The sequence below is a fragment of the Histomonas meleagridis genome (assembly GCF_020186115.1).
Source record: "Histomonas meleagridis strain 2922-C6/04-10x chromosome Unknown contig_118, whole genome shotgun sequence".
Lineage (NCBI taxonomy): Eukaryota > Parabasalia > Tritrichomonadida > Dientamoebidae > Histomonas > Histomonas meleagridis.
In genome coordinates, this window is record NW_027150758.1 from 703,745 (window position 1) to 718,164 (window position 14,420).

A 14,420-nucleotide genomic window follows, 5' to 3' on the forward strand; every position below is an offset into this window, starting at 1 on the left:
TCAACTGAATTTGAAATTATGATATTGTTCATATTTTGACAAAAATAAAAAGCATAATTTCCAATTATTGTGAATGAATTTCCAATTGTAACTTTTGGAATATTAATAATTTCATCACTAATAAAATTATTTGCTAAATATTTGTTTTCATCATCAAAATCATTAGATTATCAATAATTAAAGTTCTATTTCCTGCAATATATGTTTGATATGTATTTGTAAAAAGTAATATAAAAAATAAAGGAAATAAATATTTTATTATTCTCCAAATATCATAAGTTCAAATTTAAGGATCCAATCGAAATTGTGTAATTTGAAAAAAATATAAGTGTGGTGAAAATTTTGATATAAACACTATCCCATTATGATTTTAACATAATTCAACAGCAAATATCGAAAAAAATTCAGGTATAATAATATCACACCAATATTTTAAAAATTTAGAAAAATTCAATAAATTTGCGATTTCAAATTTAGATAAAATAAATTACAAAAATATATTTATTAAGGTATATAGGAAATTTGGCATCATTTTATTAGGGGTAAATCATTTTTAGTGAATTTTTTTTCTTACAATACTCAACTGAAGTTAAAAGTTATGACATCCTATCATAGCAAGCGATTGTTGAAAATATTATTGATCCTAATGATTTAAAAATAATTAAATAAATAAGATCAAAATCATTTACAAATTTCATTAACTAGAAAATATTTTCTAAAAAAGTTTTGTTTAAACGAAATCTCAAGCGCAATTCTTTACTTATTAAATCTAAAAACATAACTCTGATATTCCTCTTATGATGTCCAATATTTCCTCGTCGTTTATCCGAAACTTCATCAATGTTTCGATGTCATTATCATCTTCATCGCCTTCCAACGCGATGACTTTTTCGAGTAAGTTCGTAAACTTTTTACATAACTCCATATTTGTTTCCTTCAACAAGAACGAAATCAATGATTTTGATATTTGTTCCTTCACTTTAACAATCGCTTCGATATCAAATTCACAAACTTTCGAAAGAAAATCAATGATATTTTCGATTTGTGGATAAGCGTTTGCGTTTTTCATTGAAGCAACCAAAAACGAAAGACATTCGTTCTTAGTGCTTGATTTCAAGATCATTTCATGGAAAGTTTCATATCCAAACTTACGAACAAAGTGTAAAATTTCTTCTTGTGAAAAGATGTGAAGTACAATTATAAATGGAGCTGCTTCATCGAGACTAATTTCTTGTGTCTCTAATAACAACGTGAAATATTGATTCATTGAATGCATACAATGAATGTCTCCTGTCATTTTAGCATAACACATCATCCAGAAGAACGATAGAGGCGATTTGTCACTTTTAAGCGTGGATTTGAGTCCTTTTTCATCGGTCAAATTTGTGTACTTATCGTTCTTTGAGGTTTCATCGGTGAAGTGTTTGTAAAACATAGAATCTGATTGGAAGCACTTTTTGATCAATTGAAAAGCTTCGTTTTGAACGCTGATTGAATTTAATTGCATCAAAAACAACGATATGTAAAAGTGATTAAAGTCATTTTTGAGTTGTAATAATGTAGCAATCGATATTTCGATATAATTAGGATATTTAATTATGTTTGAAATTGCTAATTTTTCAACTTCTTTATCATCGATAATTCCTAAGAATTTTTTGGTGAATAATGTATAAGGTTTGTTTGAATGTAAAGAATTTTCCAAAAATTTTTCATTTGATGAATTTTCATGTTTAAATATATTGATGAAAATCTTTAAGATTGTAACGAAATTTTTAGGTTCTCGATAATTATTTATTAAACAAATTTCTTCGTTATGAATTCGAATGAAATCGAATTTGTTTGAGAAAGAGTTAAAAAACGAAATCAAAAATTTTGAAGAAATTTTATCATCGAAATAAATTCCGTAATTAATGAAATATACAATGAAATGATTAAAGAAGTCAATGTTTAAATCGAATTCACTAAATATTAAATATGGAATATAATAAATTGCTTTTTTAGGATATAATTCCATAAATTTTAGAATCGATTTCGGCTCATTCTTTACTAAATACGTTGGAATTGATATAAGATCTAAAGGCAAATTCGAATTACATAAATAAGGAATTGCGATTGAAGAAAACAATTCCGATTTAATATTATTCCAAAAGTTACTTATATTTATATTTTCTTTTATTATTAAATGATATATAACTTTTTTAATATATTTTTTAGTTTTCATTTTGTTTATTAACTTAGATAAAAATATCGAATAATTTGTTATATCATCAATATCACGAATGAAAGTTAATAAAACTTTTTCCCAGTTATTAATTTTAATGAAATTATTTTTTATTATTTTAAAGTTCGGACATATTATATTATCTAAAACATTTTCATTTTTAATTTCATTATTAAAATTATTATTCACAAACTCATTAAACAATAAAATAATAAATGATTGTGATTCCGAATAATTATTCAACATAATTTTTATGATTTCTGATAAAACTTTATCATTAGTAAGAGGATAAAACACAAAATTTTTGTTATTTTTATAATATTCCCAAAAAATCGATCGAATTTCTAATATATGTAAAATTGTTTTATCTGTAATCAAAGAAAGTTTTTTAATTTGATGATTATTCCTATTAAATATTTTATTATCCTTAATTAAAAGCGTTGAATATAAAAACGAATTAAATGATAATGTTGTATACTCATTAAACAATTGAGTTTTAATCAAGTTCAAATATTTAAAATCAAATTTAACATAACCTTCATTCGAATTAAATGAGAAATCAACAATATCACGTGTTGATCCTATTTTATTTTGGAAGTCATTAATTATAAAAGTTTTATCGAAATATTCTTTTTTAAGATTAACTTTAAAATAATTTAAAACGTTTTCACTTACATTTAATAAATAAATTTTCTTAAAAGATGATATTAATTCTGGTAAATAATGGAATACTTCATTTAGATAATCAACATCATATTTACTTCGACCAGAGAAATCAACAACAATCGAATTAATGAAATCTTTCGAAAAATGTATTTGTATGAAATGAGACATTATCATTGGTTGAATACTATTTGGTAATTTATGACATATTATTTTATATCTTCGTTCATTGTTTTTAGCTTTGATTAAATATATAGAATTCGAATTCTTTATCTTTAAGTATTGTGATGGTTGAAATGGATATGCTTCTTTAAATGAATCGATTTGATCTATGGGTACATATTGATTATTTTCATTTATGAATTTTAATAATTTATTAAATGTGTCCGAATAATTAATAATTGGATATTGTAAATATATTTGTTGCTTTGGCTTTTCAAATGTTTTAATGAATTTCGGATTTTGTTTTAATATTTCAATGAATTTAAGTGCTTCGTTATCATTAGAATTCTTATCTACACCATAAAATATTGGCTCACTTAAAAATGGAAATAATAAATAATCACAAAAATAATTTATAATATTTTCTTTCCCAATTATATCAAAAAATTTAATTATTTTCTTATCAAATTTTATTAAATCAATGAAATCATCGACTTTTTTCTTATAAAATTTTGTTTGTAATGAATTAAAATCAAAATAAAATGTGATGAATTTTAGATAAGAAATCATAAATGATGAAAAATATGAATAGTTTTCTTTATTTTTTAATATGAATTTTAATAATTCGATTTCTAAATCATAAAATGATACAAAACGAATAATAATATCAAAAGAAGTAATTGTTGTGAATTTATTTGTTAATAAATCATTAAACGAAAACTCTAAATTTAAAATTTTTATAGTAACATTATCATCATTTTTAATGATTTTTGTTTGATATATATTAGGATCATATATATTATAAAAAGAATGTATTAAAATTGATTTTAATACATTATCACAATTATTAATTTTAACAAAATAAGATCCGAAAACATAAACAAAATTATTTCTTAATAATGAATCAATATTATTTTGTATTATATCATTAAATTTATCTTTAAATGTAATTAAAACCAATTCATATACATTTAAAGTAAACATAATATATTTCTTTTTTACTAATTTTATTTGTTTTGATATCGAATTTAATGAATTTAATAAACACATAACAATTTCCTCATTTTGATTTTTACAATAATAACATAAATTCTCATTTAAAAACTCATATATTAATAATGAATTATGATTTGTAGGGATACCTTCAATATTAAAAAGTTTTTGGATATAATTCGAAACAGATATATTTAACTTTAATTCATTCTCATATAAATTCTTTTGTAACTCTTTAACAAATATAAACCCTAAATCTAATTCACGATTTATATTATTTTCATCAATTATTACCGCCAAAAAATTAATAATATTTAATAACTTATTAAGAGTAATATCTTTAGAATCTAAAATCGAATATAATTTCTTTAAACAAACTGGAATACAAACTTTTGGAATAGTATTAAACAATGGAATTAATTCATTAAATCCTTTGAAATCAATTAATTGAAGGATTTCGAGTATAACTTTTTCCGGGTTAAAATATTTTAAAAAGATTGAAATGAAAGAAGAATTAATTTTAATGTTATTTAATAATAATGAATAAGGAATTTTTATTATATTATTCATTAATTTAAATGTCGGATTATTAATATTACATTTAGTTAATAATTTCGTTAAAGAATTTTCAGTTTTTATTGTTTTTATTCCAATAATTTGATATAATATAATTATATCATTTATCATATTATAATTAAATGAAAAATCATTAATTTTATGTATCGAAATAATAAAATATATCCAATGAATAAATATATTAAATATACATAATAATTGTTCAAGTATAGTTATCTCACCTTTAACACATAAATTTAATAACATATCTCTATAACTTGCTAAAATAGAATTAACAACATTTTCATATTCATCTTTATCATATATATTAATTATTCTCCATTGATCGAAAGGCAAAAACAAATTTTGTAAAAACAAAAACAAAATTGCTGGCGTTTGAGTTGAATTATTATTAATAAATGAAATAATCATTAACATTATCTTTTTAATATTAGTAATATCATTAAAATCATTAATTAATACTTGGAAACTTAATGGCGTTTCTAATTCGAATTCTTGGAATTCTACACTCGACATTTTAATATGATTTTCTAAACTTAATTCATACCAAAATAATATAACTGTTGACTCGAAAATTAAATACTTTTCATCTGTTTTAAATAATGTATTATTTTGTAATGAGTTATATATAATTTCAATTAATCGCGATCCAATAAAATTCGGAATTTGTGATATTTTAAGTTTTATTGGATATCCTTCAAATAATATTCGACAAGCTTCACAAAACATTACAATTCCATCCGATTCATTTGAATATGAATAATTATTTAATAGTTTCCAATCATTATGATTCACAAATGAATCAATAATAATAAATGAAGCTTGAACATTCTTATAAACAATGTTCATTTCATTCTTAAATTGTTCCCATGATTTCGTTAATATGGAATCAATATATTTGGGAAACTTGTCGCCCATCATAATTTTGGCAGTACTAAATTCAATAAGTGAAAAATATATTGAACGATAATTCTTTTTATTAGGAATTAAAAGACCTTTAACAGCCTTTTTGATCTTACTTTCGGAAATACAAAAAAAGACAAATGGTATTAAAAAGGATAACAATGGATATATTTCAATATTTAACTTATCAAAATTATTAATGTAATCTAAAACAAGTGGAAATGGTTTGTCAAATTGATGATTATTAAGAATGTCTTGATGAACATATGGATGATTAGATGAAAAACGACGAAAAATTAAATAAAGATGTATATGGAAATCTTCCCGGATCTTGGTCATGAAATGTAAAATGGTTCGAAGGGATTTGAGAAATGTTAGAAAAGATTCTTTCTCATTGATGATATAGAAAAGAATATGAATAAAAAAGGAACTTGAACGAGAATATATTGATAATTGACTTTGAATAAATTCAGTAAAAATACTTACAATGTTACAGCCACAATCAACACACTTGGAAATAAGTTGCCCAAATGGATTTATAATGGATGGATATTTTTGATATATCGAAATGAGTGTTGGATGTGTCAAAATTTGATACAATGGATAACTGACATTCATGCCGTTAGGCTTGTTTGGAACATTTTTTAAAATTAAACAGAGAATATTTAAACATTGCTTATCAAAATTTGTGATTTCTTTTCCTTCAAGTTCATTCAATTGAGTTGCAACTAAAAAAAGTAGATGTATAAATGTTTTCTCTGGAGATACTAAACTACATTTAGAAAGCTCTTCTAAATATGATTTTCCTGGAATGTCAATCCAAATATTTGTTACAAACCATTGATAATTAGTGCTTTTTGGATAACGATCAATGGCATTTTTAAAGTCATCAATTATTTCTTTATAAACTTTTCCAGCAACAAATGTTTCAGGTATCAAGAGTAAGTGTTGCTATAAAGTATTCAATCAAATTCATTAAAAGAACTGCCAAAACGATCATATTGATCTCATTTTGACATTCGATACAACCTCTTCGATTGTTTTGTTTGATTGAGCTCATAGAATTTATGAATGCTTTACATATGTGATGTAATTTGGGGTGCTTCACTTACCAAAGCACCAATGCAATGGAAAATAGAAATTCGGCTTTCGAAGCTAGAAAACTTAAAACAAACTCAAAAATGCGAATTGTCGTGCTGTGTATTTAATGAACTTGGGGAATTAGGCCATACAAATTATATGAATCAAAGAAATTTTGATGAGACAATCAAAATTTATTTGCCATTCTTATGTAAACTTCAATTCGCCCTTATTTCAAAAGCGCCAGATTGTAATTTGGTTTCCAAAACATCATTTGATTTGCAATCAATCAAAGATTTGAATACAAATTTATCAACTACTCTTAAATTTGAAGATAAGTTTACGTTAGCGATTTCTATTATTGAATTATCGCTTAGTGAGACAAATGCAGTTGCTAATTTTGAAAATGAAATTCCATTATATTTATCAATTTCAGTCTTATCTAGTAGCAAAGCATCAACATCAATTACTCACATCTCTAAAAGAAATTTCATTTCTGAAGTATCTTTTATTGATTCTAATTTTTTGAAAAATGCCACATTTTCAGAATATCGATATCAAAACTTACACATATCAACCATCTTAATTGATCTACGTAAAGTTATTTTGTCATGGCCAACTCTCATTATTGGCATTTTCACAAATTCAAATCTTTTTAAATTTTTGATCCAATCAGAAAAAGGATTAATCAAGTCCGAAAAACTTAACATGCAAGAAGGACATACATTTTTCATACCCACTATTCTACATCTTCATGAGTCAAATTCGATTCATCTTCATGAAATTAAAAAATCTTTCACAGGCATTACAAAGGCAAACATTTATAAAGCAGTTCAGAAAATCCTCACAGGCACAGGTTTAAATTCACAAATTATTCCTAATCGATTATCATTTTTTTCAAATCCTGATCTTTTCACTGATGACTTTTTTATGGAATATCCTGGCACAAGGACTCTTAATGTTTATCTTGATTATGTAAATACCAATGAAGGATTAGATCTAGTTCATGTTCTTACAAATGCAGATAATAGAAAACACATATGCTACCTCAACCAAAAGCAACTCAAGGGAATTACCCTTAATTTACCCCAAAGTCCAAAAGATAAAACATTTGCGTCGATTCAATTCGAAGAATTAACCCCAAATGCAAAAACCATAACTATAGTCATAATGTCGCTTTCTAAGCCAATTTCTTCTTTCGGTCACGTTGAGGTTTACGTAAAAGATGAGTTTAAGCGCGAAGTATTTAGGTTCCCGGTGGACTTCGATGATCAATGTAAAGCATACAAAATCGGTGAATTTCAAAGAAAAAGTGAGTCTGTCTGGATGTTTAATTTTTTAGGCATTCATACAAATTATGAAACTTACTTTGACTTAAATTATGATAAGTAAGAAAGAGGTCATTATGTTTTCTAATAAATTAACAATATGTTTTGTTTGGAAATTCTTTTCAAAATTGTTTTCCTATGTGGGTGTGCATCACACCTCAAGGGCAAAAAAACGGTTTATTTGCCATTTTTGCCCATAATTTTCAATTCTCAGAAAACTTTTTGATAATAATTTTGTGTAACAACTTTCTCAATCTCATATAAAAAATTATATGGACAAATTTAAATTGAGTTTTAATTAAATTTTTACTGTAATTGCATCTCCAGCCTCAACCATTTGGATAGAAGTATAACGCTGATAGCATGAAGAAATCCATCTTCCTTGGGCTTTAATTTTGCAATCAGCAATTCCAGCCAATGATGCTTCATGAGCGGCCCCTTTACGAAAAGAATGTGTTGCATAACTCTCTGGATTCACTCCAATTTTTTTTTATGCAATTTAAACTTTCTCCTAACTGTTCTATCACATAATGTAAAGACATTCGATTCTTCATTTATATAACTTAATACTTTCCATTTTGGTAACCATAGAAAAGGGGAATATATTGTGTTTGAACGACAAATGTACACATTGACTCTCCTCCCTGTTTGATCTGTTTTAAAATAAGGAATGAGTAATACCAAACGTCCGTCCTGATCATATGTTATTTCTTTCCACATTAATCTGCACGCCTCAGAAATTCGTCAAAAGCCATAAAAGCACAAACTTTCTATTGTCATAAGTTCTATTTCATTTTTTACATTTTGATTAGTACTTTTTGCAAGTCTTATCATAAGTCGTATTGTGACATACTTTTTCGCATTTGGAGATGTATCCCCCTTCATTATTCTTTTCAAGCCAAGCATGTACGACTTAAAATTATTTGTTTTCGTAAAATCATCTAAGTTATTTTTTCTTAAATAAGATACAACAGCTGAGACGAATGATTTAAGGTAGGAATAGGTCGTTTGCGGGTGTTGACTTCTATAGAATTCCAAAAAAGCACGTAATTTATTCTCAGTAATAAGATATGATTCGGGTGCATTAGGAATTTGATTCATTGTATTGTCATATGAACGCAACAAAGAATTATATGTTCTTTGTGTGTTTTCAGCAATCCTTTGTTGTTCAACAGATACAGTAGCTTGAACTAAACTATTAAAATCCATGTGGTAGCTCATGGACCACTGGTTACTTGAAAAAGTTGTTACACAAAATTATTATCAAAAAGTTTTCTGATAATTCAATTATACCTACAGCTTCGCTCAAAAAGTGTCCGTATAATTTTAATATATGATAATCGTCAATAATTGTCTCCTTTTTTTGATGTCACCTTCCCCTTCACCCTTTTTGGGATCTCAAAATTGTCCATCAGATTTTTCTTGAGCCTCTGCACAGTTAATATATAGCTTAATTTATGCATAAATATATATATATATATATATATATATATATATATATATATATATATATATATATACTCAAAAAAAGTATAGATTGTGTCAGTATTTGAAGTGTCGCCTCCTATGTGAAGAACGGCCATTGTTATGCGGTTTTTTGCGGTTTTATATTGAGAATAAATTTCAGTTTTGGCGCCAAATTCTAATGAACCATAGCACAAGCAAAGAACAGCTTCAACAACAAGAAAATGATCTGATTGCCCAATCCTCTAACAATATTACATTCGATCCACCACAGATCCCAGGGTATTTTCAAGCTCTTTTTCAAAATCAAAGTTCTGATAAACAAACCTATTATACACATGGGTCATGGTCTCAACAAGAAGACGAACTTCTTAAATCAGCCATAGCTCAAGTTGGCACAAAAAAATGGAGCAATGTTGCAAAATTTATTCCAACAAGAACTTCCAAACAATGCAGAGAAAGATGGTCCAACAGGCTCGACCCTGCACTGAAGCATAGCCCTTATGAACCATGGGAAGATCAGATTATTATTGAAAAACAAAAAGAATTTGGGAATCGTTGGACAATAATTGCTGAGCTACTCCCGGGAAGGTCTCCAGGCTCTGTCAAAAATAGGTGGTATTCTGGACTGAAAGTATCTCGTTCTTCTTATAGGATTTCACAAAACCCGCAAGATGGAATTGTCATAGATTCTTTAACAATGCTTCCGCATGATCAAGGCAATAGCGTACAAAACAATCCAGAACTTTAAAAAAAGCATTTTCCTTATAAGGAAAAGATGTAATAAAATTGTTGGTTTCTTTTGGAAAGGCCGAAGATCTTGACTTGGAATTCTTATCGTTCATTATCGCTTGAATAATTCCCAGAAAATGTAATTCAATAAATATCGTTCTCTACCGAAAAACTTCTATCGTCACATTGAAAATTCTTGAATAAACGGCTAACGTTTGTGTGAATTCAATTGATTAAACGGTTATATTTCAAATATCGCCATTTTGAAAAGATGAAGCAAGACAAACTCGAAGTGACCTTTATTGATGATAGAAACAACCCGAATCATCGTCCCCATCATGTATTTCATTGCACCTGCAACGTGTGTGAAGGTACTTGCATTGCTAAAGAAAATTCTCATCACGAAGGAGAAAAATTACAATTTTACCATGACTCCTCATTGCACTCTATACTACCTAAATTTTTCGGGATATATCCCTCAACAAAACAATCTTATATGATAATTGAAGACATGGATAATGGATTTATCTCACCTTGTCATTGTGATATTAAGCTTGGTACTCGTCAATGGGACATTACAGCATCCGAAAAGTTTCGTGTGAAATTAATTCGCAAGAATGCGGAATCCATCTCTCACATTCTTGGTATTCGTCTTGTTTCAATGCGAATCCAAAGAAACAGAAAAATAATTGTCGACACAACAAAATCACAAAACTGTTACCTTACCAAAGAACAATTTATTCAGCAACTTCATGATTTTATTCCAAATCAAATTCTTCCAAGTACAATAAAAAGACTTAAACGAATAAACAAAATTTATTCTGCATACATAAAAGAGAACCCGGGCTTCAGACTGTATGCAAGCTCATTGTTTATGTCATACGACGCAGATGATTTGTTAAAGGAGCCGAGATTAGTTCTGATCGACTTTGCACATTCACATTCGGATATAAGAAAAGAGGGATATAAAATAAGCGATACATCACTTGATGATGGAGTAGAGTTTGGGTTAAAGAATCTCCTCCACATCATCAAAACTTTTTTGGATTATTGAAATCCATTGGATGTACGATAGAGAATTCAATGGTTAATTTATCGTTTCGCTTCTGTAATAATTTATGGCGAATATTGTAAATACAAAACAAAAAGAAAAGATAATATATTTAATTTTCATTATTGATGATATCATTCATTTTTGTTTATTAAAAATTTGTCCCTTAATTTTTTTTAAAATAGAACTATAAAAGAAATTATAAATTTAATATAAGTTGTAAATTGAGAAAAAGAACAAATGAAATTCCTTTTTACAAATATTCGCAAAAATGCTTTGTTTGTTCAAAAAATCAAGAGGACGGTAACCAGATCATTCTCTGCACGATTTTCTTTATACTTAAAATTTAGAATTAACTGATGAAAAAAATGATCTTTTTTACTTCTACAAAAAGAATTTTGGTCATTTTAAAGATATTCGTGATCATTTTTTCATTTCATTATGAACAGTGCGAAAAAACTGAAAAGGAAATGGTAATTTTGATGGATCACCTCTACGATAGGAAGGAAGTTCGGCCAGTTAATGCATTTGCACAAATTCGAATAGTTCACTAGAAATCGAACATAGTTCATCACAAATATCTCAAAAAATGATTATTTTTGAGATTCTTTACAATTTTGAAAAATATTGCTATAAAACCTCTCATTTGTAAAAGAAATTTGAGTGATTATTCCAATTTTTCACCGAATAATACACATTAATACAATTATTATATTTGCATAATTTGTTTTCGTATGAATTTTAACTTGGACTTTCATTATCAAAACCAAATATTCGAAAAGTGGTCTTATATCTGATAAATCGAAAATGATAATTTGATATTTTTAAAATTCATTTAAATCATTTCAAATTTCAATGTATTTTTTGGGAATTGTTATTATAATTTCATACACCTCTTATCTATGCAATTGAAAATGGGAATGCAGATGTTGTAAGATTGCTTCTTGATTCAGGAAAAGTTAACATAAATTCTATAAATGTTTATTTATTATTTGCAAAATCTATTTATATAATTTAATGTTAAAAAATGATTTTCGGAATCTACTTAAAATTTATAAAACCCAACTTGTGATAGCATCTGAAAAAAATAAATATGATATTATCCGATTAATAACAGATCAAATTGATATAATGTTCTAGTATTCAAAATATACCAAACAACAATAATAATGGTTAATTTAGGTAAAATAAAAATTATTTTAGTCGAATCATTACATTTATAAAGGGATAAGAAAAAACTGAAAACCCTTTTGAATATATAATAAAATATTTCACCAAATGTTTGAGTAAATTTATAAAAAGAAAATAATTTAAAATGATGCAATTTAATTATTCTTGTTAAATACATTTAACAGCTCTATGTTAATTTATTCTTATATATATATATATATATATATTCTATTGAATCGACCTATAAAAGGTATAGATTTCCTTAATTTTACCACCAGTTTTTATTTCGTAGGTATCATCCACCTTCAAAAGCACATTTTTCTCATTTTATACTATTTGTAGTGTTTTATTCTTCTTAGATGTTAGGTATTGAATATTTTTTCCATACAAAGCACTGACAACTTATAATAATACTTTTATTTCGACTCTATCAGGACATGCTCGGATCGATTTTTCTTCTAATTTCTAATTGTTTCAAGAAATTATAATATCCAAAAATAGTGATATTTTTTATAGCATATGTTAGTTTATAAGGTATTTCTGTTTTATTTTCGAAAAAAATCAATATATTTTAATCGTATCCACATAAAGTATTGAAATAAAAACACTTTTTCAAGATGATTTTTAACGGTCCACTCGGTTGTCTGATTGAAATTCAAATTTTCAGAAGTAAATATTTACTTTCAAAATTTTGAATGCATTCATAAATTTGACAATACACAATGGAGAAATCCTATCTTTCCCCTATTTAGAACAACAAAATTTTGAGTCTATACCAACTATTATAATGTAGTGGCTTTTATAAGCTCTTATTTTCTTGAATATTACCTTATGTTACATACTGAAATTTCATTGATTGATATTCTTATTTAGTAATTCTCCTTCCAGTGTCTTTACATTAGCTGTTTGAAATTTGTTATTTGGCATGAATTTCATTCTCTGTATTGTGAAGATAAGGGATCAATGTTTCTCAATTTCCATTAAGACAAAAGTGACGTTTAAAAATTTTCATCACAAAATGGGCTGCAATTGTAGTTATATCGAAATGGGTTATGATGACTTCGATATTATGGAATCTCTCCCTGATGGCTTCAACGAAGAAGATATCGAGAATGTTCGAAATAGAGGAAATGAATATGTCAACATGTCGGTTTTATATTCTATTGGTATTGAATGCCAAACATTAGCAACCCGTGAATTTCCTCATTCAATGAAAAAATCATGCTTTTTATGTATCAATACTATCAATCCAATTTCAAAAGAAGAAAAAATCAACTCCATAAATGATTCTATTGCCATAGCGCAATCTTTTCGTAAGCTTGGTTATAATGTTTATTTTGTCATTAACCCAGTATCAACTGTTTTTTTCTCATGTTTTAGAATTTTTCTCTCACAAACGACAAACAGTGTTGTACTTGGATTTTTTGGGTACACTAGGGACGTCATTTCAGAAAACAAAAACTCTAATTTACTTTTCTTCAATAATGAATTAATTCCATGTTCAAGAATAAATGACTTTATCAATGCTTACAAAGTTCCTACGTCAAGGCTCCTTTGTATGTTCGATTGTAGTCATATTAAAGATACAAATGACCTTCCATCGAAATCAATATTTATTTCAGATAATCTTCCTCCAAATACAACAATGATTTCAATCGAAGTCAACGAAGGAGACCCAAAGTCTCAAAGTACAGAAATCAATTCACAGGGATATCTATCATTTTCTCTATGTCGTATCTTTTCAACAAATACAAGCATTACAATGGACGAAATCGAGAACTCTGTTAATGAAGAGGTTCAACGATTTGGGTTTCATGTTGTAAGGTATGGATAGGCTATTCATGTAATATATATTTTTAAAAATATTATCATAAATTTTTTCTTGCTCTATTTTCTATAGAATATTTGCCTTTGCACATATGAAAATTTTGATTATCAGAAAGATTTTAACGAGATCAAGTAAATTTTTTTCTAATTAGGGTCAATATTTCATTATAAACTCATATAATATACATGAAATTCAACGAATTTTATTCCAAATATTCATATGCAACTTGGAGCGTGTGGGCGAATTTGA

General features: G+C 26.5%; 4 protein-coding genes across 4 annotated transcripts; 3 read left to right on the top strand and 1 right to left on the bottom strand.

The window, feature by feature from the left end:
• Positions 1–769: 769 nt before the first annotated feature.
• On the bottom strand, positions 770–1,435 carry GO595_001044 (uncharacterized protein; the record flags this gene model as incomplete). Its single annotated transcript, XM_067913124.1, has 1 exon — positions 770–1,435. The coding sequence occupies one exon, from the start codon at positions 1,433–1,435 to the stop codon at positions 770–772; it is 666 nt and encodes a 221-aa protein (XP_067778987.1).
• A 5,871-nt stretch (positions 1,436–7,306) lies between these two features.
• Positions 7,307–7,990, top strand: GO595_001045 (uncharacterized protein; the record flags this gene model as incomplete). Its single annotated transcript, XM_067913135.1, has 1 exon — positions 7,307–7,990. The coding sequence occupies one exon, from the start codon at positions 7,307–7,309 to the stop codon at positions 7,988–7,990; it is 684 nt and encodes a 227-aa protein (XP_067778988.1).
• Positions 7,991–9,571: 1,581 nt separating this feature from the next.
• On the top strand, positions 9,572–10,141 carry GO595_001046 (Myb-like DNA-binding domain containing protein; the record flags this gene model as incomplete). Its single annotated transcript, XM_067913146.1, has 1 exon — positions 9,572–10,141. The coding sequence occupies one exon, from the start codon at positions 9,572–9,574 to the stop codon at positions 10,139–10,141; it is 570 nt and encodes a 189-aa protein (XP_067778989.1).
• A 3,220-nt stretch (positions 10,142–13,361) lies between these two features.
• Positions 13,362–14,177, top strand: GO595_001047 (Clan CD, family C14, metacaspase-like cysteine peptidase; the record flags this gene model as incomplete). The annotated part of the gene is made up of 1 exon (XM_067913157.1): positions 13,362–14,177. One exon carries the CDS (start codon positions 13,362–13,364, stop codon positions 14,175–14,177), a length of 816 nt encoding a protein of 271 aa, XP_067778990.1.
• Between the last annotated feature and the right edge of the window lie 243 nt (positions 14,178–14,420).